General features: G+C 40.3%; 1 protein-coding gene across 1 annotated transcript; it reads right to left on the reverse strand.

The window, feature by feature from the left end:
* Positions 1–656: 656 nt before the first annotated feature.
* On the reverse strand, positions 657–27,650 carry chrm4a (cholinergic receptor, muscarinic 4a). The gene is made up of 7 exons (XM_028399130.1): positions 27,558–27,650; positions 10,152–10,738; positions 4,461–4,612; positions 4,175–4,376; positions 3,999–4,088; positions 2,981–3,262; positions 657–902 (listed from the first exon to the last, which is right to left on the reverse strand). The coding sequence occupies exons 1-7, from the start codon at positions 27,610–27,612 to the stop codon at positions 657–659; spliced, it is 1,614 nt and encodes a 537-aa protein (XP_028254931.1). The 5' UTR covers positions 27,613–27,650.
* Positions 27,651–27,658: the final 8 nt, after the last annotated feature.

Genomic DNA, 27,658 nt, shown 5'->3' on the forward strand with positions numbered 1-27,658 from the left:
TAATTTTAATAATTTAATTTATTATTTCTTTATTTGAGAAAATTATCCGTGTTTTTTTTTAGTGTCACATTGTTAGCAGGACAATTTCTTTTTACTAAAAACATTTTTATTTATTTATTTTTACCTGTACAGTAAAAGTTTAGATGTTTTAAATTGTTTTTAAAATGATTTATAACCCATTTTTTCACTTTAAATTAAATTAAATTAATATCTGTTGTCTTAAGAGTGAGAAATGTACTAATATTATTGTTTAAATGGGGGACAAAAAGTAAAAAAAATGGCTTAGAGCAATACAATGTTAGAAACATTTTTTTTACAGTGTAAAAACTTTGGACACAGCAGCTAGCTTGAAATATTAAAAAAAAAAACATTGACTTGAATAGGTTTTTTTTTCCCTGACCTCTTCCGTATTATCTCAAGTCTGTTGTCCCAGTGCAGCCAGTGGCCAATCGCTCCATCCACACTCAAGCACAGCTACACCACGTCCTCATCCATTGATCGATCCATAGACAATAACCACCATATTGCAACTTTGATTTGTGTGTATGAATAGGGACGTTTGTCTGTCATCCATTGCAGGGTCTCTTCAGAAGGCACCCTTTTCCTTCGTCAAGTCACTTACCTCCTCCACCCTCCTCAGGTCTCCTCCTCCCATCTCATCTTGTGCCTATGTTTTTGTACTGGCACAGCAGCAGGTTCTTAAAAGTCTTCTTGAACGTGGCATTGCACAGTGCGTAACAGGCCGGGTTGATGGTGGAGTTGACGTAGCACAGCCAGTAGCCGATTGCCCACACTGTGTCGGGGACGCAGGACTGACAGAAGGTCGAGATCAGCACCATGACATTGTATGGCGTCCATGTGATGATAAAAGCCAGCAGAATGGCGAAGATGGTCTTGGTAACCTGCAAGAAAAACGGTATCGTATCATCAAAAATATTTTAATAAAGATGCTGTTACTATGTATAACAGACTGTTGCTATGGATACCCTAAAGGACGACTCTATCCTGTTTGCTACTCATATATTACACTTGTTATGTGACAACATCCTAACAAAATCAAGCATTTTACACAAAGTTGATTTATATAAATTTTCCACACTATAAGATGTGATTTTGTCTCCATAGCAACAGCCTGTTTGCCAGTTATAACAGATCCTATCTTTCTTAGCACTGACAGACTAACTTTATACAAAATGTTGATTTATAATCAAATTTACCAGATTTCTTTAGCTAACTGGATGTGATTTCCCCGACTGTCTCGATAGTAAAAGTCAGCTGTGGTTCAGGTTATGCTTTGGGATCACATGCAATGTGTGATACGGATATATTATAGCAAATTATAGCTATAATTTTATGAAATGCCTCCATAGCAACAGTCTGGTCTGCATAGCAACGGTCTGATCTTTAATGATAACACAGAATATAGCATTATTAAGTTGTAAGAATGTGTGGTGAGTTGGTCATTATCAATATTTTTTTTTTAATGATGATTTTAAGTTAGACTTCTTTAGCATAGTGATCACAAGTGCCTCCATAGCAACAGAGCAACGGTCTGTTCTTCAACAATAACACACAATACAACAATAAGCAGGTCTTATTATCGACAATCAATATTTGCACCAAAATGTGGATATTAGCCAACTTATCAGAAGCAACAGTCTGTATTGCATAAGAACCGTCTGTTTTCTGTTTTGGTATTAGCCAACTTATTAGAAGTGCTTCCATAGCAACGGTCTGTTCGGCATAGGAATCGTCTATTTTCCAGCAATAACTACAGAACGCTGAGTATTAAGAAGGTTGCAATTACTCCCTCATTATTATAAGCCTTTGCCACATTTGGTATGAGCATCCCCTTTAAGGGATGTTTGTGAAAGGCTTGATGGTGCCGCCTTACAGAAGGTTAAATCCTTTAGTCTAGAATGAAGGAGGGGATTATGTAGGGGACTGGAGAGACAATAAAACAGGATCTGACAGAGACATTATAGGCACTATCTGACTCAACACCATGCAGGATCATTTAGCTTTAGGTACTCAAAAGAATGTGTGTGAACGTCGATTTAATGAAGGCATAAACACACAAAAGAGGAGATGTAAGAGGAGAGGATGGAGGGAGGGAGCCCCGGAGGTCCTGCTGAGTTCTGAGCTGAACACACTGTGCGTGGGAGTGTTGCTATAGCTAGCTTTTAGCGCCTGGGCAGTGAAAACAGTGGCTGACTTGGGGGCATGTAAACACAGACGGTTTGACGGTCAGTACTGCGTTAATCCCACTCCATATCCAATTTCAGTTGTTTTGAATTTGAAGTGTTGAAGCCTCAGCGGAACGAACTGGAAGGGCACTCAAAGTAAATTAGGAAAAAAAAGGTCGCTCTGTCATTTTAACACAAACAAACAGCTGCGCCTCCATACATTCACACACTGCTGGACCGGGGAAGACGAGTAGAGTCCCACCTGCACACAGCAGAGAGTGAATGGGGATGCGGTTGCCATGGTTACACCTCCAGTGTTTTATTTTGAAAATCAAGCGGATTCTGATGTCCAACTTCCTGTTTAGTCAAATGCCGGGTGTGTACATTTTTTTAGTTGGAATTGAACCCTTTAAATGCCAGTTTGATTACTTGATGTCACGGTTATTTTTATGAAAATTAAATATTAGCATTGTGGAATCAAACTGGCATTTAAAGGGTTAAATTCCTCGAAATGATTTAATGTTTGGTAGTTTGATTACTTGATGTCACTGTTATTTTTTATGAAAATGCATTTTTTTTATTTGAGCAGGGCTGAAGTTGTTTAACACATTCATGCAGAAAAAAATATTAACCTGTTTATTATAGCAGGTTTTATTTGGGAGTGTTCATTTTTTGTCCCTAATGACACAAAAGGTAAGTAAATTAAAGTGACGCCTAAAGGGTTAAGGTGGCGCAAGAGATGACGAATCTAGAAATAGAACTCATAGAATTACAATAAGATTTTTTCCACCTACTTTCTTTTCTCTTGCAGCCATCTGCCTTTTCCTCTTCACTTGACTCCTTGCGATGCTCGCGAACTTCCTGGCCACCGTCCTTGGCCTGCTGATGGGGATGGAATGCCTCTCCGCCCCCTCCACGGGCGGAACTATCTCTATGGCTGTGATGCACTCGTCCCCTGCCTGCTTGGTCACTATCTTGATCTTAGACCACCTTGAGGTTGACGTAATCTTGGCAACGGTGGAGGCGGTTGTCGTCGTGGACGTCGTCGTGGCAACGGGGTTGGCGTTCGCCACAGCCTGTGATTGGGGGTGAGAAACAAAGTAAGAAACTTTATGAAGCCAATAGAGAGAATATAACTGGCAGTTCAACATTGGATGACTGGCATTTGCCACAAACTGGCATTTGCCACAAACTGGCATTTGCCACAAACTGGCATTTAAAGGGTTAAATTCCTCAAAATGATTTCATGTGTGGTAGTTTGATTACTTGATGTCAATGTTATTTCAAATGGAAATGCATTTTTTTGTTTTAAATAGCATCATGGAATCAAATTGGCATATAAAGGGTTAAATTCCTTAAAATGTATTTAATGTTTTTGATTACTTTATTTATTTTAGATACTTTAGTAATCCCAGAGGGAAGTTGTTTAAGGCTGCTGCCAAGCAGTGTCATACAATGACTAGTAAGGTGTGCCACAGGCTAGGGTGAGGTGTCTTGCCCAAGGACACACAACAATGACTTAGGGAGGAGTTGGGATTGAACCACCAACCTTCTGGTTATTGGACAACCCTGCTATACCACTGTGCCACTGCTGCCCCAGTTATTGATTGATTGATGTCACTGTTATTTTTTTATGAAAATGACAATACCAAGTTAAATGCTCGCTATTTTAGCCTGATTCTTTGCTTTTAATTTTTTCTTTTCGGATTTTTTTTTTGTAGATTTTTAAAAAAAAAACTTTTTAACAGGCTTTTATCATTTTTATTAATGTTTTAAAAATTGTATTTTTTTTTTTTTTTTTTAAATACAAACCTCAGACATCGCCTTGTTGTCACTGTTTTCCTTCGGTTTGGTGGGCGGAATAAAAGCCGTTGACGAATCGTTGGAGCTCTCTTTTTCTTCCTGAATGGACATAAACGATAAACATTGTGTCAACAACTCATCGGGACGTTAGCAATGTTCGCAGTTGTTAAGAGAGTCGGTTAAACCTGCGCGAGTCCTGGACTGGGCTGTGCAGGAGGCTGAGGCTGATCCGGTTTCGGTTCCTCTGCTCTGCCATTTTTCACACCCTCCACCGCTGTGGTGGTGGAGTCCAGGCTGAGTTTGGGGGTAGATCGTGGACTGGCTTGAGGGCTGGTCTCGTTGTTGTTGTTCTGCTTTAACAGGTGACCTTTTAGTAAGCTTGGAGTTCTGAAAAAAACAAAAACATTAAATAATGACTAAGGGGTTAAAATGGATTTAAATCATAAAAAATTCTGGTAATTTTCGCCTTACTTTATCCCCTTCTCTTTCTTCTCGGGTTTGTGTTTGGAGACTCTGCTCCTGGAGGCCAGGGAGATGTGGATGTAAAGGACCGTCATGATGATGACAGGCAGATAGAACGCCGCTATGGCCGTCCCGAATGTCACTGCAGGGTTAGAAAGGAACTGTGGAAAGGGAAGGAGATGAAAAAAAAAACATTTAAAGGGTTAAATTCCTCAAAATGATTTAATGTTTGGTAGTTTGATTACTTGATGTCACCGTTATTAGTTTTTTTTATAAAATTGCAATTTTTTTGTTTTAAATATTAGCATCATGAAATCAGACTGGCATTTAAGGGGTTAAATTCCCTAAAATGATTTAATGCTTGGTAGTTTTGATTACTTGATGTCACTGTTATGGCAAAGCTATTTTCAGCCATTGCCAACCGGTTTTGTGCACATATATAAACCTGCCAAATTTGCAACAAAGTTTGCAGAATTTTTGTCATGTGATCGCTTGTCACACGAGAGTCAATCATAGCTCAATTGGTGCACAAGGGTATCTAAAATATTTAGTTTTTTTACAAAAAATGTTTTTCAAACTTTTTTAAAGAATTTTTAATTTACACTTGCGCACATTTACTTAAGAAACTCGGCAAATTAGCAACTTAATTTGCTGAATATTTGTCACTTGATTGCTTATCACAAGTGAGTCAATCACAGCTCAATAGATGCATACTCAAGAGGGCCTGGAGAGACAGCTTGCTGACGTATAAGAAGGACCATCGCAAAGCTAGGACAGCCTACTATTCATCACTAATAGAAGAAAACAAGAACAACCCGCGCTTTCTCTTTAACGCTGTAGCCAGGCTGACAAAAAGCCACAGCTCTGTGGAGCCTCGCATTCCTGCAGCTCTTAGTAGTGAAGACTTCATGAGCTTCTTCACCAATAAACTCATCATTATTAGAGGACAAATCAACCACAATCTCTCTGTGACTGCTGAGGATACACCGCTACTTCTGGAAACGGATCCTGATCTAACTCTGGACTGCTTCGTGCCCATCAGCCTTCCTCAGCTGACCACCAGCATCAGCAAGTCTAAACCTACTACCTGTCTTTTGGATCCGATCCCATCATGGCTCCTCAAGGATGCTATTCCTCTGATCGGAGACTCTATATTAGGACAGATCAACTTGTCTCTGGAAACAGGATATGTACCACAGGCTTTTAAAACTGCTGTGATCATTCTGATTCATTCTGCCTGGTTTTTTTCTCAGCTTCTGCCCAAACTTAAAAAACTGCTCGGCTGACACTTAAGGTCATTGACAGTAAAAACTATGGACAGAGCTTCCGTGACGTCACCCGTTTGTTTCTGAAGAGCCGTTTTGAGGCTCGGTGGGAGGTTCCTGGACGTGATGACCGCCGCCATGTTGGCAGCGTCACGTCCAGCAAAACTCTCAAATATGGACAAAGAGGGGGAGCACGAGCGGGGTTTAGGGGGGCAGGCGATCGTGGGAGCAGGAAACTCACGCTGTGATACGGCAACTGTCTGTCACTCAAGCTGCAACGCCCATAATTATGCGTAATTTTAAGTCCAAATACAATTGAAACGAGTGGGTTTCAATTGTATTCAATTCACCCCCCCTACAATTGACAATAGAAGAGAACCTATCATCTGAGACCAGAGTGGTTTTTTGTACCAGGCTGTAAACATTAATAATTAATAAGTTAATTTCTGCTGTGAAGTTGGCCATTTTAACATGGGAGTCTATGGAAAATTACTCGCTTTTGGAGCCAACCCCCAGCTGTTGCAGCGTGAATTACAAGTTTTGACACTTCCGCATGGGCTTCCACTTTGAGCCCCGAAGGTTGCCGCTTGGTCGCAAGGGACAATTCAAAATTCTCTTCTTTTCCTTTATTTAGAAGTCTGAAGAAAAAATACTTTAGCTTATTTGAAGCTGTGGTTGAGTTCATCAGTATCATTTTCCACTTGTTTGCAGCTCTCCATACCCAGGCAATAACTTTGACCAACTTGGTTAAGCTGCTGAATTTCTTTACATCAATGAGTTTTGTCACTGCAGAGCCAGCTGGTGGTCTTTGGATCTGAATCCTGGATTCACCTCCTTCTGGACTGTTGCAGCACATCGGGATTTGGCCCAGCTCTGTTAGATGGCACATCACCCTGATTTCTTCTAACCTGTGATCTGGTCAGTGCTGCTGAGAATGATTTTCTTTGGAGCTTGTCTATGCCTTCCTTGGCATAGGCTGCAACTTCTTTGGCAGACTTTTTCGGCCACTGGTCCATTCTGCCACACAGAATTCTCCTGTAAGTCCCCTGGTGCTGCACCTCTTGTTATGATGTCTGCAACATTGAGGTCCCCTGGAATCCACCACCAGTCATCAACAGATGCAGATTTTTGAATTTCTCCAACTCTGTTTGCAAAGAAGGTTTGATAACCATAACTGTCTCTTTGGATTGCTCCCAACACAGTTTGACTGTCCAGCAGATGGAGCCATTTCTCAATTTCCATCCGACTGTGCTTTTCAATGTATCTTCTGAGGCGAACTGCGTAGACAGCCCCACAGATCTCAGCCTTGACCGGTTCACCCTTCTGATCGAGTGGTGTGAGCTTTGCCTTAGACTCGACCAGTCTGACTTCAACACCTTGCACTGTCTCCCATCTGAGGTACACAACAGCTCCATAACTCTGGTCACTTCCCTCAGAGAATGTTACTCCCCATGGCTTTCTGATCCAGTCAACTGGTGTGAGGCTTCTGTGAAAGGTGATTTGGCTGAGACGTGTACTCCTCAAACAGCTGGATGGCTTCCTCCCTCAATTTCTCAGTGGTTTGTCCCAGGTGTCTCTGGTTGCATTGCCTCCAGCCTCTTGGAATACTCTCCTGACTAGAATGGCACCCTTTTGTTTGACAGGTGTAACAAGACCTATTGGGTCATACAGGCTAGCTACTTGGCTTAGCCTAGTTAGTGGGTTAGGAGTGTTGTTTTTTACCTCTTCTCCAAGGAGATTTTGGCCAACTCTCATTTTCTTTTTCCTTTTTAAGAAGTTTATTGCAGTCATTGGGTACAGTTTGTCACTTCCAACAATGTAGCCAACTCCTAAGGCTTTGTTGTCTTCTTCCCTCCTTTGGTTTGGGAGGATGAGTACTTTGTCTGGTGATGAAATCTGTGAAGATGCATTTCCAGTTCTTCCAACCACACAGAATTGTACATTTTCCTGATGTCCCCGAGTGCTGCATACACCCCTCTTCTGAACCTGAAAAGCACTGCTCGGATTGGATTTAGGACATCAGGTCCTTTCAGCAGGAGGTCGTTCATGCTGCGTCCTTTAAATTTCTGGCTGCTATTCCATACCAGGGGCACAGGTGTTGTGACAGAATGGGGATTTGGCGCCACCAAGTGACTAACGTACCACACAGGCCCTTTCCAGTTGGAAATAGTCTCTTTGGTGAGCTTCTTTGCTGCTCCTCTTTCCACCATTTCATGGACTTGAGCCCCATATGCCACTTTCCATTCTGGCTCTCTCTTGAGATGCTTCTCTGTTCTTAGAAAGGTGGCCTCCACTCCACTTCTGTTGTTGGGTAGAGAGGCTGGATCTTCTATCCATGGATACTTTGTATCCCAGTGTGGTTTACTGCTGTGAGCATCTGCTTTGACATAGGTGAGACCTTTTCTGATTATTTCCAGCTCTCTTTCCTCACTTAATGTCATTTCCTTGCCTCCAGGCTGACAGTTACCGCACCTGCACCCTCCACACTTTGGTTCGCATGCCGCTCCAATGCTGTCCCATCTCCACCAGTCAAGAAATACTCTGCCAGCAAGTGTGTTCTTGGTTTCAGCTTTGAGTTCTTCAGTTTCAGTGAGCTCTTGGTATTTTACTGCTGTGGTTCTCATAGATCGGGCCAAGTGTGTTTCAGATGTGCATGCAGTCATGTCAACTTCCTCAAAGAGATCTAGATGTGCTCCACCAACAGTCTTCCCCAGTGGGCCCTCCCATAGGACAAGGTCTCCAATCACCTTCACTCTCTGTGGAGCCAGTCTTCCTTCACGGTGACTGATCAGCAGTTCAATGTGTGTTGGTCTGCGCAGGTCCTCCAGGCTGATTTCTGGGAAGAATTTTTGGAGTTGCTTTGGTTTGATTGCTTTGTGCACCTTTGCAATATCATCCAAGCCATAGCAGACGAACTCATGAGCTCTTTCTGTACCTGTGGGTGTCTTGACCCTCAGCCTGAGCAGATATCTTCTGGTCCTCACCTTCATAGCCATTCCACCGACCCCATGGACGACCAGAGTAATCTTCTCACTGCGTACATTTAATCTTCTGGCTGCTCTGTGGGTGATGTAGTTAGTGTCTGATGCCAAGTCTATGAGTGTTCCAATTTTCTGTCCTGCATTGGCAGTTACCTCCAGCAGCATCAGAATGACTGGTAGCTCACTTAGCTCCATCACATCAAGCCGGTTCTTCTCAGTGCAGTGTGTTTTCCCAGTGATGTTAGTGAAAGCTCTTCGAAATCTTTCTGCCATCTCTGGGGAGAGTTCAGACACAAATTTTTCCTGCTCTTCTGTAAGTTTGTGCTTACTCACACTTGATTTCGGTGCTCTGTCCGTTTCACTCTTCTTAGAGTCCCCTCTCCAGCAAAGAAAGAAATGGTGTGCAGGACCTCCTTTCCTACAGTTTCGATTTCTACACAGGTAAGTATCTGTACACTCATCATCATCTTCATGACATAATAGGCACCTTTTGCATGCTCTCAGTTTCTCCACAGCATCCAGCTTTTCACTAGGCTTAAGTTCTTTGAACTGCTTGCAAAAGAAAATCTTTTGCACATCCGCCTTTTCTTGTGGAACGAGTTGAAGCAAACTTCTTTTGAACTGACCTGCAGTCCGGCCCCTGATCTCTCCTGTGCTCATCGCTTTGATTGCTATCAAATTACTATTACTACTTATGGACTGATGATATATATAGATATCCATTATAATATAATCACTGTTTCATCTTGCTGTCATGTTTGCTCTGTACTGTATCATGTTTGTATCATGTTTGCTCCTCTCTCTCTCTCTCTCTCCTTCATCCTCTCTGTCCTGTCTCCCTCTTCTTCTCCTCTCTCTCTCCTGTCTCCCTCTTCTTCTCCTCCTCTACCCAGCCAACTAGCAGCAGGACTGGTTCCCCCTTAAGTTGACGGGTCCTGCTCAAGGTTTTTTTCCTCTTAAAGGGAGTTTTTCCTTGCCACAGTGCTCTTAGGGGGGTTCGGGTTCTGGGTCTCACGCTCTGAGTTTCTGTGAAGCACTATGAGACAATTTCTGATTGTAAAATGCGCTATATAAATAAAACTGAATTGAATTGAATTGAATTCAAGAAACCTGGAAAATTTGCAACAAAATGCAGAATTTTTGTCACGTGATCGCTTGTCACAAGTGAGTCAGTCATAGCTCAATAGGTGCGCAAGGCTTTCTAAAATATTTACTTTTTTGCTGAATCTTGAACACACTGTTTATTTTTTGGAGAATTTTTTATTTACACTTTCAGAATAAAAAAGGGTAGAGAGATTGCCTAAACTGTATGTAACGACGTGATGCATTTGGGGACTGTGGGAAAATTTTCAAAGTGACAGAATTTTGTCGACACGTGTTTGATTAAAAATTATGCATGGTGCATTCAGGGGCCACACAAATGGAACGTTTTAAACAACAGTATTTAAGTGTACCTGAATGTAACACTCTCCAGGTGGCACCGTCCGCTCCCCGACGATAAACTGCCAGAACAAGATGGCGGGTGCCCACAAGATAAACGACAAGATCCAGGCAGCTGCTATCATCAGTCCCGCCATCTTAGTGGTCCTTCTGGTGGGATACGTAAGAGGTTTGGTGACGCAGAAGTACCGATCAAAGCTGATGATCAGTAAATTCATCACCGAGGCGTTGGAGACCACGTAATCTAAAGCTAGCCACAAGTCGCAGACCACGGGCCCCAGAGGCCAGTACCCAACGATGATGTAGACCGTGTACAGGTTCATGCTGAAAACACCGATGATCAAGTCAGCGCATGCTAACGAAAACAGGAAGTAGTTGTTGACAGTCTGTAGGTGACGGTTCACTTTGATTGACAGCATTACTAAGATGTTTCCAGTAACGGTCACGAAGCTCAAAGATCCCGTAACCAAGGCAATAAAAAACATCTCCAGGGCCTTGTAATGACTTCCTGTCCCGGCACCATCATCAACGGGAGAGCAGGAGGCGGAGTCATTAGTGGACGCATTGCACGAGGTGTCGACTGATTGGTTGACCAAAGACCCTATAGAAAGAAAAAAAAGAAAGAAGGTTTAGACCAGTGCTTCAAACTACTAGCTTAGCATTAGCCGTCAAGACTACTAGGTTACGTTTAGACACCAAAGCTACGTGTTTATGCCGCTCAGGCTACTATGCGTCGAGTGGGTAACGTATTGCGTCACTTCCTGTTTCGACACTGTCCTGTTTGTTCACTTGGTGAACTTGGTTCTGTTGGTGCTACGGACTTTCTGCATTAGACATATTGTGTTTGCTTTTATTGTGGTAATACACAAGCACCTTAGTGTTAGAGTTAAGTGCACCAGTTTCTGGGTTCCCTTCTCGTTTACCACTGTAGCGAAGCTTACCGTAACTTAGCGGTTAGCATTAGCGCTTAGCATGGCTTCTTCCACTCGCTCTGCATCTCCCTCTCCTGCTCACTGCACGGTGTGTGACATGTTTAGCTACTCCTCTGCCTCCTTTAGTGAGCGTGAGGTGTGCACAAAGTGTAGCTTATTCACAGTCTTGGAGGCGAGGCTAAGCGAGTTAGAGGGTCGGATCCGCATGTTAGATAATAGCCACAGCAGCTAGCCAGCAGCAGTTAGCCTGTGCGGATGTTAGCCGCACCCCGGCAGCCCCTGAGCAGCCGGGAAGTCAGAGAGGTTGGGTGGCAGTTCGAAGGAAGCGTAGCCCGAAACAAAGGCCCGTGGTTCACCACCAGCCGCTTGACATATCGAACCGTTTTTCCCCACTCGGCGACACACCCGCTGAGAAGCCGACCCTGGTTATTGGTGACTCTGTTTTGCGGCATGTAAAGCTGACACCAGCGGCTATAGTTAAGTGCATCCCGGGGGCCAGAGTGGGCGACATAGAGGGTAGCCTGAAGCTGCTGGCGAGAGATAAGCATAAATACAGTAGGATTATAATTCACGTCGGTGTTAATGACACCCGGCTTCGCCAGTCAGAGGTCACTAAAGTTAATATTGAGTCGGTGTGTAATTTAGCTAAAACCATGTTGGACTCCGTAGCGTTCTCTGGTCCCATCCCAAATCTGACCAGTGATGACATGTTTAGCCGCATGTCCTCGCTCCGTCGCTGGCTGTCATGGTGGTGTCCAGAAAATAACGTGGCCTTTATAGATAACTGGGAAACTTTCTGGGGGAAACCTGGCCTTATTAGGAGAGACGGCATCCATCCCACCCAGGGTGGTGCAGCTCTGATTTCTAGAAACATAGCCAAGTTTATTAGACCACCCTGACAACCCAGGGTCGAGGCCAGGAGGCAGAGTCGCTGTCCTACACACCTCTCTGCTGCTTCTGGAGGACCGCCGTCCTCAGTTAGAAACACATTAAATACAACTACACATAGAAACACTAAGCTTAATAATGTTATTGAAGTGGCGACGGTCACACGTCCTCCCACAGTTCATCAAGCACACAAGTTAAGATATATTAATCATAATAACCTCATAAAAATACACACTAACACACACAAACACATAGAACAAGGTAACAGAACACTCAGGTGTGGATTGTTTAACATACGATCCCTCCACTCTAAGTCGCTCTTAGTTAATGATCTAATTATTGATCATCACACTGATATACTTTGTCTCACTGAGACTTGGTTACAGGATGAAGAATATGTTGCTTTAAATGAATCAACTCCGTCCTGTTATATTAACTGTCATGTTCCTAGAGTTACAGGCCGTGGAGGAGGAGTGGCAGCAATCTACCGCTAGAGTCTTCAGATGAATCCTAAACCTAAGTCTACTCATACTTCTTTTGAGAGTCTCACTCTCAGCCTGTCTCACGGAAGCTGGAAGAAGTCAGAATTTGTTTTACTCGTCGTAGTGTATCCCCCACCTGCTGCTGCTTATTCAGAGTTCCTGCTGGAGTTTTCAGACTTCTTATCAAGTTTAGTGCTTAGCACAGATAAAGTCATTATAGTGGGTGACTTTAACATTCATATGGACGTCGACTCCGACAGTCTGAAGATTGCCTTCAACTCACTCTTGGATTCAGTTGGGTTCTCTCAGTTAGTAAATGAACCCACACACTGCCACAGTCACACCCTCGACCTGGTTCTCACCTACGGCCTGGAAGCTGAGAACCTGCTAGTGTGGTCTCAAAATCCTGTTCTTTCAGATCACTCATTAATAACCTTTGACTTCTCTCTTTCAGACCTACCAGCACCTAAGGAAAAGGTCTACTACAGCAGATGTCTGTCTGAAGACGCCGTAAAGCAGTTTAGGACAGCAATCCTACCAGTACTCCCCACAGTCCCAAGTACTGATGGGGGTACCAACTTAAATATTACTCATGCAGAGCTGGACCGCTTTGTCAACAACACTGCAGACACACTACACTCAGTCTTAAACAGGATTGCTCCACTGAAGAAGAAGAAAACTACAAACCAGAAGAGGCTAGCTCCGTGGTACAACTCAAACATCCGATCACTGAAACGGATTACACGTAGGATGGAGAGGATGTGGCAGTCCTCTAAATCAGATGACTCCCGGAGGGCCTGGAGAGACAGTCTGCTGACATATAAGAAGGCCCTTCGCAAAGCTAGGACAGCCTACTATTCATCACTAATAGAAGAAAACAAGAACAACCCGCGCTTTCTCTTTAACGCTGTAGCCAGGCTGACAAAGAGCCACAGCTCTGTGGAGCCTCGCATTCCTGCAGCCCTTAGTAGTGAAGACTTCATGAGCTTCTTCACCGATAAAATCACCACTATTAGAGGACAAATCAACCACAATCTCTCTGTGACCACTGAGGATACACCGCCACTTCTGGAAACGGATCCTGATCTAACTCTGCACTGCTTCGTGCCCATCGGCCTCCCTGAGCTGACCACCAGCATCAGCAAGTCTAAACCTACTACCTGTCTTCTGGATCCGATCCCTTCACGGCTCCTCAAAGATGCTATTCCTCTGATCGGAGACTCTATATTAGGACAGATCAACTTGTCTCTGGAAACAGGATATGTACCACAGGCTTTTAAAACTGCTGTGATCATTCTGATACTTAAAAAACCTTCACTGGACCCGGACGTCCTAGGAAACTACAGACCGATCTCCAACCTCACCTTTATCTCCAAACTACTCGAAAGAGCTGTTGTAAGTCAGCTAAACGACCACCTGCGTAGGAACAGTCTGTTCGATGCTTTCCAGTCTGGATTCAGAGCCCATCACAGCACAGAAACAGCACTGCTTAAAGTCACCAATGACCTCCTCATGGCATCGGACCGGGGTCTCGTCTCTGTACTCGTTCTACTGGATCTCAGTGCTGCCTTCGACACCGTAGATCATCGCATCCTGCTACACAGATTGGAACACGAGATCAGGATTACAGGAACAGCACTGCGCTGGTTTAAATCATATTTATCTGACAGATTTCATTTTGTTCATGCTAACGATGTGTCTTCCACAGGTACAAGGGTTAACCACGGTGTTCCACAGGGTTCTGTGCTCGGACCGATCCTGTTCACCCTCTACATGCTCCCTCTAGGAAACATCATCCAGAAGCACGGCATAAACTTTCATTGTTATGCTGATGATACCCAGCTGTATTTATCCATGAAGCCTGAAGAAACGGAGCCGCTAGTCAGACTACAGGCGTGTCTAAAGGACATAAAGGACTGGATGTCCTCCAACTTTTTACTATTAAACTCGGACAAGACTGAGGTCATTGTTTTTGGACCGAAACATCTCAGAACTAGTTTATCAGATAATACTTTCTCTCTGGATGGAATTACTCTGGCCTCCAGTACGACTGTGAGGAACCTTGGAGTTATCTTTGATCAAGACATGTCGTTTGTCTCTCATATTAAGCAGGTCTCCAAGACCGCTTTCTTTCACCTGCGTAATATTACTAAGATCAGGAGCATCCTCTCTCAGAGTGATGCTGAAAAGCTCATCCATGCTTTTGTCACTTCAAGACTGGACTACTGCAACTCTTTATTGTCAGGATGTCCACATTACTCCATCAACAGTCTGCAGCTGATCCAGAACGCAGCAGCTAGAGTTCTGACAGGAAGCAGCCAAAGGGATCATATCTCTCCTGTTCTAGCGTCTCTTCACTGGCTCCCAGTGGACTCAAGAATACACTTCAAGATCCTTCTTCTAACCTACAAGGCTCTTCATGGACTTGCTCCATTGTATCTGCAGGACCTGATTGTACCATATGTTCCTAATAGGACACTCAGATCTCTGAGTGCAGGTTTACTAGTAGTTCCTAGGATTCATAGAGGCAGAATGGGAGGACGAGCTTTCAGCTATCAGGCACCGCTATTATGGAACCAGTTACCAATCTGGGTCCGAGAGGCAGACACTGCCTCCACCTTTAAGACTAGACTTAAAACTTTTCTGTTTAGTAAGGCGTACAGTTAGCCTTAGACCTAGTGTGTAGCACAGCTATGCTGCTCTAGGCCTACGTTGTCGGGGGGCACAAACATGATCCACTGAGCAGTTTCCCTCTCACCCTCTAACCTCTCCTTTTCTCTCCTTAGTCTGGCTCACACTGGTCTCAAGACCTGGATGATGACCTGTTATCTTTGGCCTTATTGGCTAGCTTAGCTTATGCTACTTAACTATTTGGCTATTGTTAGCCATTTTAGCCACTTGGTTAGATTAAGCTATTAAGCACGTAGTTGTGTTTAGCTTTTAAAACCATTGGTTAGTTTTAGCTATCAATACTATTTAACTTTAGCCATTTAAACTACTAGGTTAGCTTTGGCTTTTAGAAATTCTTGGCTAGCTTAGCTAATAAAACTACATGGTTTGAAGCTACTTGTTCAGGTTATGTTATCAAAAATAATGTGGTTTAGTTTTAGCAAATAAAGCTACTTGGCTAGCTTTAGCCTTTACAAACTTCCTGGTTAGGTTTAGCCAATAAAGCTACTTGGCTAGCTTTAGCCTTTACAAACTTCCTGGTTAGCTTTAGCCAATAAAGCTACTTGGCTAGCTTTAGCTTTTAAAAAAAACTTCCTGGTTAGCTTTAGCCAGACATCAGCCCAGCCTTCAAACTAAATATATATAATATATATATATATATTTATATATATTTTATTACAAATCAGTCAATTTCTGCATGTTCATAGAAGACTGTGTCCCCATGCTTCCTAGTCTCAGACCATATTAATGTCAGGCTATGATGATAATAAAGCAGCTAATGTCTACTGTCCAACAAATGATTTTTTTTGTTAGTATTAAGTAAATATAAATAAATATAAACTAAATAGATTTAAATTAATTAATTAATAAAAAATATATATATAAATTTACTTGGCAGAATGGCTGGAAATATGTATTTATTTTTAGATATTTAAGCAGGACTCCAGAATTTTCTATGCATGTTTTTTGTTACTTAAAATAATCATAATAATAATAATTGAATTTGAATAATTTTATTTTTTTGTATTAAAAAAGACTGAAATATCATTAAACTATAAATACAATTTAAATTAATTAAAAATAAATAAATAAACAAGTGAACGTTTATTTATTTTTTAAATTTTAATTAATTTGTCTTTTTTTCAAATTTAATTTAATTTGTTATATATATATATGATAAATCATCACACAAAGATGTGTAGATTAAATTTTTAGCTGTACAGAGAAAGACCGAAAAAATATGCAAATGAGGGCAGCTTATTGTGGATTGAAACACATGTAGGAGGCGGAACAGAAGCAGCATGCTGACACATACACACACACAACACACACACAGCAGCAGCAGCAGGAGAGTTTAGGATGCACTCTTTGCCTCTTTGTGCTGTTTTCTATCCTTTTCTGTCATCGTTAGGGGGGCTCTGTTGCCTGGCAACATGTCCCACCCCATCTGCAATCTATTTTATTGGCTTAAAAAAGATGTAATATAAATATTTTAATCGTTTTAATAGATAAATGTGTGTGTGTGTATATATATAATTTCATGTTCCATTTGGTGGGGGTGTATACATATGTACACACACACATACACACACATCTATATAATTTTTAAATGAGACATACACAAGTGTGATGCATTCAAGGACCTTGGGGGGGGTGTAATTTTTATATATATATGTGTGTGTGTGTATATATATATATATATAGATTTTAAGGAGACATGCAAAAGTGTGATGCATTCAGGGACCTTGGGGGCAATGTGTAATTTGTACACATGCACACACATATATGTGTACATATATAAATAATAAAAAAAATAATTCAGGTCCTTGAATACCACGAGGTCCTTGAATGCATCACACTTTTGCATTTCTCGTTTACAAATTATATATATGTAGAGGGTCAATGCTGAGGGGGGTAGTTAGCTGTTAGCTGCTATCCAAGAGGTTTTTCCAGACTTAGGTTCAAGGACGTTTGCGTTGCAGCTTCAGCATCACTGTGCTAGGAAAAGGGAATAATGGCAGAGCGAGACGAAGCACACAGACTTCCTTTAGTGTAAGATGAATGCTAATACTCAAGTACTGCACCTGAGCAGTAGCATTCTTGAACATCTGGGAACAAAGATGGCGGACTCTGAACATTAAAAAAAAAACAAAATCTCATTAAAGAAAAAAATTCTTTAAATAAATAAATGTGAGATTAAGAAATATTTGTTTAAATAAATCACTGTGAGATTAAATCCAAAAATTTAAATAAAAAAATGTGAGATTAAATAAAAAATCATAAAAGGAAAAAAATAAAAATGCAAAAAACAAAATTGCATCAAACAAATGTGATACATACATATGTCTTTGTGTAAATAATCAAACGTGACGTTGAAAAACAAACACTTCATGAATGTAGCATCAAATAAACGAGACTTTAAATTAATAACAAGTAACGTACTCTGCTCAGTGGTAGAGCAGGGTTGTTCAATAACCGTAAGGTCAGCAGTTCGACCCCAGCTCCTCCCTAGTCATTGTTGTGTGTCCTTGGGCAAGGCACTTTACCTGCATTGCCTCCAGTGCACTCACTGGTGTATGAATGCGTATGAATGGATCGGCGGTGGTCGGAGAGGCCGTAGGCGCACCTTGGCAGCCACATCTCCGTCAGTCTTCCCCTGGGGAGCTGTGGCTACCACTGGTAGCCTACCACTGCCACTGTGTGAATGTGGTGTGAAAGAATAATGCATCTCAATGTAAGTGCTTTGAGTGCCTGCCCAACAGAGCAGAAAAGCGCAATATAAGACCAATGCATTATTATTATTATTCATTGCCAAATTAATTAATTACATTTATTTATTTATTTATTCGTAACCAAAGCAGCTTTCCATACATCTTCCCCCATCCACACACACACACACACATACCGTCAATACTGCAAAAATAAAAAAACTAAAACGCACAAACATCTGTGCTTGAAAAAATAAATAAAATCAAGATCAACATTTGAAATCCACCTCAAGGACACACCCTCATGCGGCTAAGAAACAAAAGCAAAAGGCTTAGATGCATCATGAAATATACAACGCAGGCACGTTGCCATGGATTTCATCACGCTCATATATATATATATATATATATATATATATATATATATATATATATATATATATACATATATATATATATATATGTATATATATATGAGGGCGGGAAATCCTTCAGCTACAGGAAACCTCTAGGGGATCATCGAGAAGGCGGTCTGGGCGATGTTTCAGGTACGGGTCCTGCCCCCCTCAGCTTCACCTTAAATTCCTTTAAATCTCCAAATAATGCAGAAAGACCTCGGGGAGGCGTCTACAAATCTAGGTGTAAAACTCACTTGGGGGGGGGGTTGTTCCTGGTCCTGGGCCTGCACTAGCAAACTGTATGGTGGAGGAGGATGGTGTAGGAAGGCCTTTTGGGATTGATCTTACCCTTACCAAAGACCTTCCCTTAGATCTTTTGCCATTACTCTTTTTTTCGAGACAAGGATTTCCCTAGGCCCCTGAAGAGACCCTGAAGACCCCTGAAGAAGTTGTCCGCCAATCTTTTAATGTCTTAGAACTTGCCAGATCTCAGTAATCCAGTTGTCATAAACTAGTCCCTTTCAAAGTCCCCACCTATGTGGTACTTCTTCAAAGAGGCATACGGTACATTGTGGGTCTTGAGAGAAGACTTATGTAGTTTCTACTCAAAACCTGATGACCTCAACAAGAGGATGAGAGATCAAACATTGACTGAGGGTGATAGAGACCAGATTAGTCACTGACAACCAAAAGATCTTTTGCCACGACTCTTTTCACGACAAGGACTTCCCTTAAGAGACTGAAGAAGTTGGCAGACTTGCCAGGTCCAACACATCCCTGCCGGATCGAATTGAGATGCGGGGAGCTTGGAGACTCAAGTCAACACCCAAAAACAATAGTGAAATACTTTTTTCCGAAGACACTAGCTCGCCTGTTGGGTTTGGACCACCCAAGACCCTATCACTCATTCACCACTTTTCCTTTCTTGGACTGCTTTTAATCACTGCAGAGCTGCGGTTTTGGAGAAGCTCTGACCCAGTAACCCAGCTATGGCCTTCCTTAGATCTTTTGCCGTGACTATTTTCGAGACGAGGACTTCCCTAGACCCCTTAAGAGACCCTGAAGAAGTTGGCAGACAATCTTTTCATGTCTTAGAACTTGCCAGGTCCAAAAACCCAATGACCTCAACAACTGGGGCCGATCAGATTAGTCAACGATAACCCTACAACCCTAGATGACAGTTTTGTGGTAGGGAACTGAGAGTCTGACAGTCAGGCGCATGACCCCCCGTGACCTCACTAGTAATTACCATTATTCACAATAAATACATGAGAATATGTTGTAATGTACTCTGGTGGCAGCATCCATTTTAATCTTTTACTGGCCCAGACTGTGATAATCTGCTAATGTAGTGCATCTCTGTGTTCAGCCTGATAACAGCTAAGATAAGAATCTGTGCACTAACAGATAGAAAAGACTTATTAACCACTTATAATATGAGCTAAAAAGTTTGAACGTTAAAAAAAAAAACCAATAGTACCCTTTCACATAGCAGGAAAAAGGGCAGGTGTTTAAGGGTCCAAAACTGCAATTAACCCCATAACCTCGAGGGCGTTTTTTTTTTTTGTGAGATCATCCGCAATATCTCCTCGTACGTAGATGACAAAAAGCTTTACGTGCCACTATGTGTTAACGATGGAGGCAAATTTTGCAGTTGTCAGTCCATCAAGAGGTCAATAATAATATTAATAATAATAAACAGAAACATATTTCAAGGTCAAAATAAATATAAAATACACCTCGTGTGTGCGTGGTTTTATTTTGAAAGCAACTTTGTATTTCCCCCTTTGGAGTTGGTGGCAAAATTAAATTAAATTAATAACTATATTACATTAAAATAAAAAAATACATTTTATAAAAAAATAAAAAAATGTTTTTAAAAAAACAATAAAATTTCAAAAAATAAAATACAATAAAAGAAAATTTACAAAAAATAAAATATTTGTATTTCTCAAATATGTTGTACTGTATTTTTCGGAGGATTAAGTCAAAATTTTAAATAATCCCAGCACTCCACATCAAATTTTGTAACATATACATATATATTGAAAAAGTCAAATGTAAAGCAATATGTTTTTTAAATGATATATATGCATATAGCATAAAAAACGATCCCTATAGTCGATGTTTCTATATCACTAATAATTCTGATTGATCAATCAAACAATAATGCTAGCACAATAATCAATGAAATATGGTAAAACATGGGCACAGGTGTAAAGTTTTTTTTAAATGTATAGCAAAGTTGCGAATTGCTAATAAATCAGGTGATCCGTAGGGGTCTGTTCTCCGTCCCTTATCGTCATCAATTTTCACTTTTATGCAGATGATGCACAGATTTATTAGGCCGTTATTGATATTGATTGGATATTTGTCGATATTTTAATAATAATAATTAATGAAAAAGCCCCTCTGGTCTCGTCATGCCTGTTAGGGACCCTTTGCTGTTATCAGATTTCGTTTTTTGTGAGATCATTCGCAAAGATAACATCAATATATTCTTGTACGCAGATGAAACCCTACTTACGTGCTACAGTGCGATAACAATGGAGGCAATTTTTCAGGTTATGCTGCAAAATGTTTCTTGGGCCCAGTTTCCTCATGATGGTCCTTAGTAGCCAGCTATTAAATTTAACCCTTGCTTTAGCTAGCATCCCCAAAGGATACCCCTCCAATGTGGTTAGCAAAATGGACTCACAGTACATTTCTATGTCTGAGTAGGTCTGATAAGTGTGATTCTCTGATCATCACCGCATCAACCCCCCTTTCATCCACATTTCTCTTTATCGCTACATCTCTCTCTCTCTCTCTCTCTCCTCTGGTCAGACCATCGGTTGGTTCTTGTTCCACTTTCAGTTTTGAAAGTGTTAGTCTGTGTGTCTGTGTGTGTTTTCATGCCGCGAGCACATCATAGCGTCGCCAATCTATACTTCATGGACTACGGCCAGCAGCACTCTCTCTCTCGCTCTGTGTGTGTGTGTGTGTGTATACTAGCGCAACATTAGCAATTCTATTTGATACATTCAGACTGTAATGAAGTTTCTCTCCCCCTTTTCTGCTGTCTGTCTATCTCTGCAGCTCAGTGCAGATCCAACAGGGCGTGAGCTCAATCTGTGGACACACACACACACACTATTCATTCAAAGCAGCATTTTGAATGTCAAATCATTCATTTTCTATATTGACTTCTGTTGAGATAGTCAGTGTCTAGTACATTGTTGATGATGCATAGCGGCTAGCTGCTAGCTCTGTACGGTTTCAGTTCATTGATTGTAGGCTCCATCCTCTTGCATCATATATATATATATATATATATACTCTGATGACGATGTGTAGCAGCTAGCCGCTAGCTCCAACTCGATAGTTCACTAGCAGCATCCTAGCCCAACCTATGCCATGCTATTTTCAGTCAATATATTATTATTTGGCTAAAAAAAGTAGTACATTTAAAAAAAAAGTAGCTAGCTAGCAGCTAGCTGCTAACTCTGAGGTGTTATCATATGCAAACACACACACACCCATGCAAACACACACACACCCACGCACCCAAAAGATATGACAGCTAACATCCTAGCCTAGCCTAGCCATGCTAATTTTAGTCAATTTATTATTAATCCCATAGTAGCAAAAAATCTGAGGTGTTAGCATATGCCAACACAACACACACCCACCAAAAAGCCATGACAGCTAATAATAATAATAACAGGGTGGCTGTGGCTCAGGTAGAACGGTTGTCCACCAACTGGACGGTTGGTTCGTTCCCGCAAGGTGTGGTGAATGTATGTGTGCTTGTGTGCACGAAAGGGGTTAATTGACCATTTAATTGGTGCAAAAAGGTGCCATAATTACAGAAGTTTGAGTGAATTTAAGTAATTGGTGCAAAAAAGGGTGACTGTGATGGCAGGAATCCAAAGCAAGCGGTCCTTTCTACCCCCCCCCCCCCCCACACCTCTTCCATCATTCACACAGCTACGTTCAATAACAGAGGCTGCACACTCAGAAACTTTATTCTCTCTGCTCATAAAAGGCTGCAATTTCAAAGGAGTCTATTCTCAAGTGGATTTTTGCATTGAACTTAAACAACTCCAAAAAGAAAAGAAAAAAAGTTCTGCGTAAAGTGCATGAATCACAAAAAAAAATCCATATTTCTTTTCTAATCTCAAATCATACCGCCAGCTGCGTTCGCACCTGATTGGCTAATCAAGAACACTCCACTCAGAAGCATTACGCGTCGGTGGCAATAAGCAGTTGTCAGTCATAATATTAATAATCATAAACAGAAACATATTTCAAGGTCAAAATAAATATAAAATACACCACATCTTTGGTTTGTAGTCTAACTCACTCGCTTATAGTTTCCATGGCAACATCTTCTAACAAACTAAAGCTCACACATTGCTGCAGTCATCCATAAAGAAGTTATTAAAATCCTGCTATATATATATATATATATATTTATATTTCAAAAGTTATTATTATTTTTGAAAAGCATCTTTGTATTTCCTCCTTTGGAGTTGCCTGTTGAACACATGGCAAAATTAAATTAAATTAAAAAAATGTAAAAAATAAAATGAAATAAAATATTTTTATTCCTCAAATATATTTTTGGTCAGAATTATTAATAACCACAGCACTCCACATCAAATTTGTAACATATATATATATTCTGAAAAAAGTCATAAATAAAGTGAAAAAAATCTGTCTACTCAAATAATTATTATAAGATATGGCCATAATTAAAATAAGTAGTTTAGAGTTTTTTCAGTTTAAATTGTTTTAAATTCCAAACTAATTTTTTTTCCATTTATTGATGTTACAATGGTTGTTTTGAAATAATAATAATAAGTATAAATTATTTTAATGTAGTTATTTTAATTTTATTTTATATTATTATTATTAGTAGTAGTAATTTAATTGTTATTATATTATATATTATTATAAATTATTTAAATTTAGTTATTTAATTTTAATTTTAATATTATTATTTAATGTTGTTTATTATTATGAGTAGTATTAGTATTACTCAGTTTTGTCACACAATGGGTGTTTCAAACACGGTGCATTCACAGTGCTTCAGACTGCAAGTAAATCAGCATTTTTCTCCCAAATTAGCCTGTCCTGCACCGTGACATAAGCCGGTCAGATCAGCTGCCATTAACTCTTCAAGATTTATGGCAAAGTGAGGAAAATATTGCTGAGATTTGAAATACGCTGACGCCTCCTCCACGCCCCACCACGTTATCTCGTATCTGTTTTACAGGAAGCACTTAATGCTATTAAAGTCCTCGTGATTAACATCAGGAGTTAATTTCCTCCATTTTTTTAGCTACATTTCATGTCTGTGTCCTCAGCTCTGGACAGCATCTGCCTCCCGTCTAAGCAAACCACCCCGTAATTCCTCCCCCCTCGACACCCCTCCAATCTCATCCCCTCTGTTGCCAGCTCGCACGGTGGAAGGCGCCAGCTAACAACATCTGGGGCTGACAAAACACACACATTCACACAGACACAAATGCGACTGCTGCATCCTCAGAAACTAGGCCATGACTAGGGTGGAGGCAGGGGGAAGGGGGGGGGGGGCATTGTGAGCTATACAACACCACAACAACAACTGAAAAGTCGAGGACTGGGAAGAAGTGCAGCGAAACATGTCAGGGTGATCGTCAGGGCTCGTCCCGTCAGGATTCCAATTATTTTTTTTCCTAGAAAGCAGACGGAGAGTTTTTGTCGCTTCCTGTTTCATTTTGAAAGTGTCTTTGAATTGTCTGCTCCACCCGCATTAGTGTCACCTGACATTTTATTAAAAAATGGAAAAAAGATCAAATTCAGAGTTCTGAGATTAAATTTTTCTAAATTTTTTTAAATGAAATTTTTAGACTAAAAATTCAGACAAATCTCACTATAATTTAGTTTTTGTCCTCAAAATTTTGATGAGAATTCTTTATATTTTTTTAATTAAAGTAAAATATTCTTACATTTCCTTTTTCAATTTAAAAAAAATGGAAAAACAAGATTGAATTCAGAAATTTTGACGATTATAATATAGAAAAAATATCAATTAAGGTAAAAATATATCATTAATAAAATCCACATCTAAATCTTTACTCAAAATTCTAATATTACACTCTAAAAAAGTCTTTAAAAAATTAAAGAAAAAAAACTACCAGAATTTTGTAATTATACTGGAAAAAATAGCATTAGTTATGTTTGACTATTCTTCAATTTGGACATTATGTTTAAAATGAAAAATGTAAAAAAAATGAAAATTTGTGTTTTGGTTCCGTTTCCTGTTTTATTTTGAAATTCTCCTCCTCCTCGTGCATCCTTTTCTGTTTTGCTTCCTCGTGTTTTTCCCTCCACTGTAATTGCAAGCTCCGCCCTGATTGCTTTCATCTGCGTCTTGTTAACCCTTCCTCACATATTTAAGTCCTGCCTTCGGCAGTTCCTCTGTTTTCGCCTTAATAAAATAAAAGAAATTTTAAAAATGTAGAGCGAAACCAAACACCCAATTTTATAATTTACATTTTTGAGTTGACAAAAATGACAAAGCAAATATATATATATATATATTTTATTATATATATATTTTCCACACATCAGCCATCTTACCAATGCCATATATTGTGGCGATTTAACCATTTGCATTTTTTTTTACAGCTCATACTTACAATCTTTCAGCATAATACATTAAAAAAACAATATTTAATTTTAAAATAAATTCTATACAATTAAAAAAAATATGTAAAAAAAAAATCATTCTCACAAAAATTTAGCAATTTTTTTAAAGGAAAAACACAATAACCTCCAAATATGGTCTGGAAAAAATTGCTTTCATCAGAAAAAAACATAATTGAACGTGTAAAAATAATATTTAATTTAAAAAAAACATATATAACTATATGATATATATATATATACATATATATATCATAATCTTCTAGTTAGGACCCACATAATTAAGCCATTTTTTAAAGCTTAGATTAGTTTCTTTCATTGATGAATGGTGTTATTTTATTTCTTATAAAGAGAGCATGAGTTTCAATGGAGCTCTGTGAGTTAATTAACACTCACTCATTCTATTTCACTAATGAGTCCCCAGCAGGAAGAAGTGCTACATTAGCTGTCGTACTGACAGAACAAGCAGTTCTCTGACACTGATCGCACAATCCAACTCCATACAAGTGCTGACCTCCCCTGATTAGCAAACACTGTGGCATGATGGGAGTGGAGAGGAGAGGAGGGAGAGGGGGGAAGGAATCAATCTGCCAGCGCTGACCTCTGGGATGTGACAGCTGCGTTGGCAGCATCAGTCAAGCGGGGAAGTGGGAGAATGGAGGATTTATGTGGAAAGTTAGACAAGGAGCAGACAGGCATCTTCGGCGCCGAGCCTCCACCGCCACCATACCTGTCTCCCTGCCTGTGATTTCAGTCCCAGCTGCACATCTGAACAACAAACTGAACAACAAACATGGAGAAGAACTCTCTGAAGTGCAACAGTGTGAACAGTGTGTGAGTGTAGCAGGTGAGGTGGGTGTGTGTGTCTGTGCACAGGTAAATTCTGGGAGCACAGTGGAAGACTGGGGACATCTGGTGGAAGGATGTAGGTCAAACATGTCTGCACCTGTAGCTACAATTCTTAGGAGCCCACCTGTCACTCAAAGCAGCCATCGCCCCTTATTTACACATCGTTATAGTATTAAAATGATAGTTAACCCTTTGTGCAACTGTCATATACGGGGACAAATCGGAGATCTATGGGGACGGAGTGAAGTCTCCCCAGCTACCTGACATGACAGTCAAATGTGTTAATTTTTTGGCGGGACTGGTTACCATGGTAACCGAAAAATTTCCGTATTTTTTTAATAACTAAACTAACCAACTTGTTTTAATGTCTAAATTAAACCAACTAGTTCTACTAATCAGCTTGTTTAAATGTCTTCACCAAACCAACTTGTTTAAATGTCTGACTAGATTTTGTGTGTGTGTACTGCTAGACAACTAGTTTTAATACCCAACAACCTGTTCTAGCACCTAAACCAACCAATGGTTGCAAATGCAAAAAAAAACATAAACAGCATTTAATGCCTAAACTAGTTTAATGTCTAAACCTAACTAACTAGTTTTAACACCTAAGACCAACATCAACCTGGCTAGTTTCAAAATCTTTAACTATCCCACTACATTTTATGCCTAAAACTAACCAACTAGTTTAAATAGCTAAACCCAACCAACACCTAACCAAGTAGTTTGTAGAACTAAACCTAATCATACTTGCTAGTTTTATCACATCAATCTAACAAAGCCTAGTTTTAACTAGCTTTTATGCCTAAACCTGACTAACTGGTCTTATTGCTTTGACCTACACAAGTAGTTGTGATGCCTAAACTTCACCAAGTAGCTTAAATCTTCAACATAACTAGTTGTGATGCCTGTAGGTGAGTGTCGACTTATACGCCATTTTTGTTCGACGCTATGTGTGCTAAATTACCTGCCAGCATGCTACGCGAGCCGCAATAAGAGGATTTGTGCGCACAATTAGAGCTGACACCCAAAGCCTGGATACCTAAGTATATCAGCCTTTTATGAATTGACAATAATAGTGACTTTTATGTCAAAATACATTATTATGTGTGTCTTTTATGTGTCAATCAAACTAATCAGATAACAAGGATGGGAAAAACCTCCCTGAAGAAGAAGAAAAAAATTAATATGCACACACACACACACCATGGGGATCTGCTCTCTGCGGAAGCAAGGATGTAAATAGCATAGAACAAGGAGAACAGAGGAGGAGAGGAGACATAAGAGAGAGAGGGATGTGAGGGGAGTAGACGAGCCCGCCGATGGAGGGGAGGAGACGGTGGAATCAGAGAAAATGAAGAAGGGGGGGGGGGTATTACATCAATCCCCCCCCCCCCCCCAATGTTTTAACTAGAACTCAGAGCTGTCAATCATTCTATGGTACAGTCATTTCCATCTGTTTTTGTTAATAACTCATCCATCCAGTGTGGCGAAGTCAGTCAAAGACAACATAAAAGTGAGATTTCTCGCTAATTAAATGTGCAAATCAGTCAAATATGCCCTTATATATAAAAATATTGTATAAAATTTTCATTTAAAAAAATTGTAAAAAATTTTAATATAATAGAAAAGAGAAAAAAAAATCAGCTTACCTGAGGATAAAAATCGATTTCACTTTACTTTTCAATGTATTTTTTAATACATAATTGATTAATTCAACGATTCTTTCCTTTTAGTGCAACACTTTATGACAGCACACATACATGATGTGTGCATAAGTAGCCAGTGTGTACATGGGAACAAAAAAAAACAGGGACTCACCGCTTAAGTTCCAGAGGGGCTGAAGACCCCCAACTCCGTTACTGTCGTTACTCATGTTTCATGCTGTCTCCACTTTTTTTGTGTGTGATTTATTCTTGTTA

This window comes from Parambassis ranga, chromosome 2 (genome assembly GCF_900634625.1).
Source record: "Parambassis ranga chromosome 2, fParRan2.1, whole genome shotgun sequence".
Classification (NCBI taxonomy): Eukaryota; Metazoa; Chordata; class Actinopteri; family Ambassidae; genus Parambassis; species Parambassis ranga.

Bases quoted from the DNA above. Each gene is read 5' to 3' on its own strand.
- chrm4a (XM_028399130.1), bottom strand. From the start codon at position 27,612: ATGAGTAACGACAGTAACGGAGTTGGGGGTCTTCAGCCCCTCTGGAAC. The intron at 4,613-10,151 runs GTACACTTAAAT...CCCTTTCCACAG, and splicing joins CTGGAGAGTGTTACATTCAG to TTCCTTTCTAACCCTGCAGT. The intron at 903-2,980 runs GTAGGTGGAAAA...TTTTTCTTGCAG, and splicing joins TGGCTGCAAGAGAAAAGAAA to GTTACCAAGACCATCTTCGC.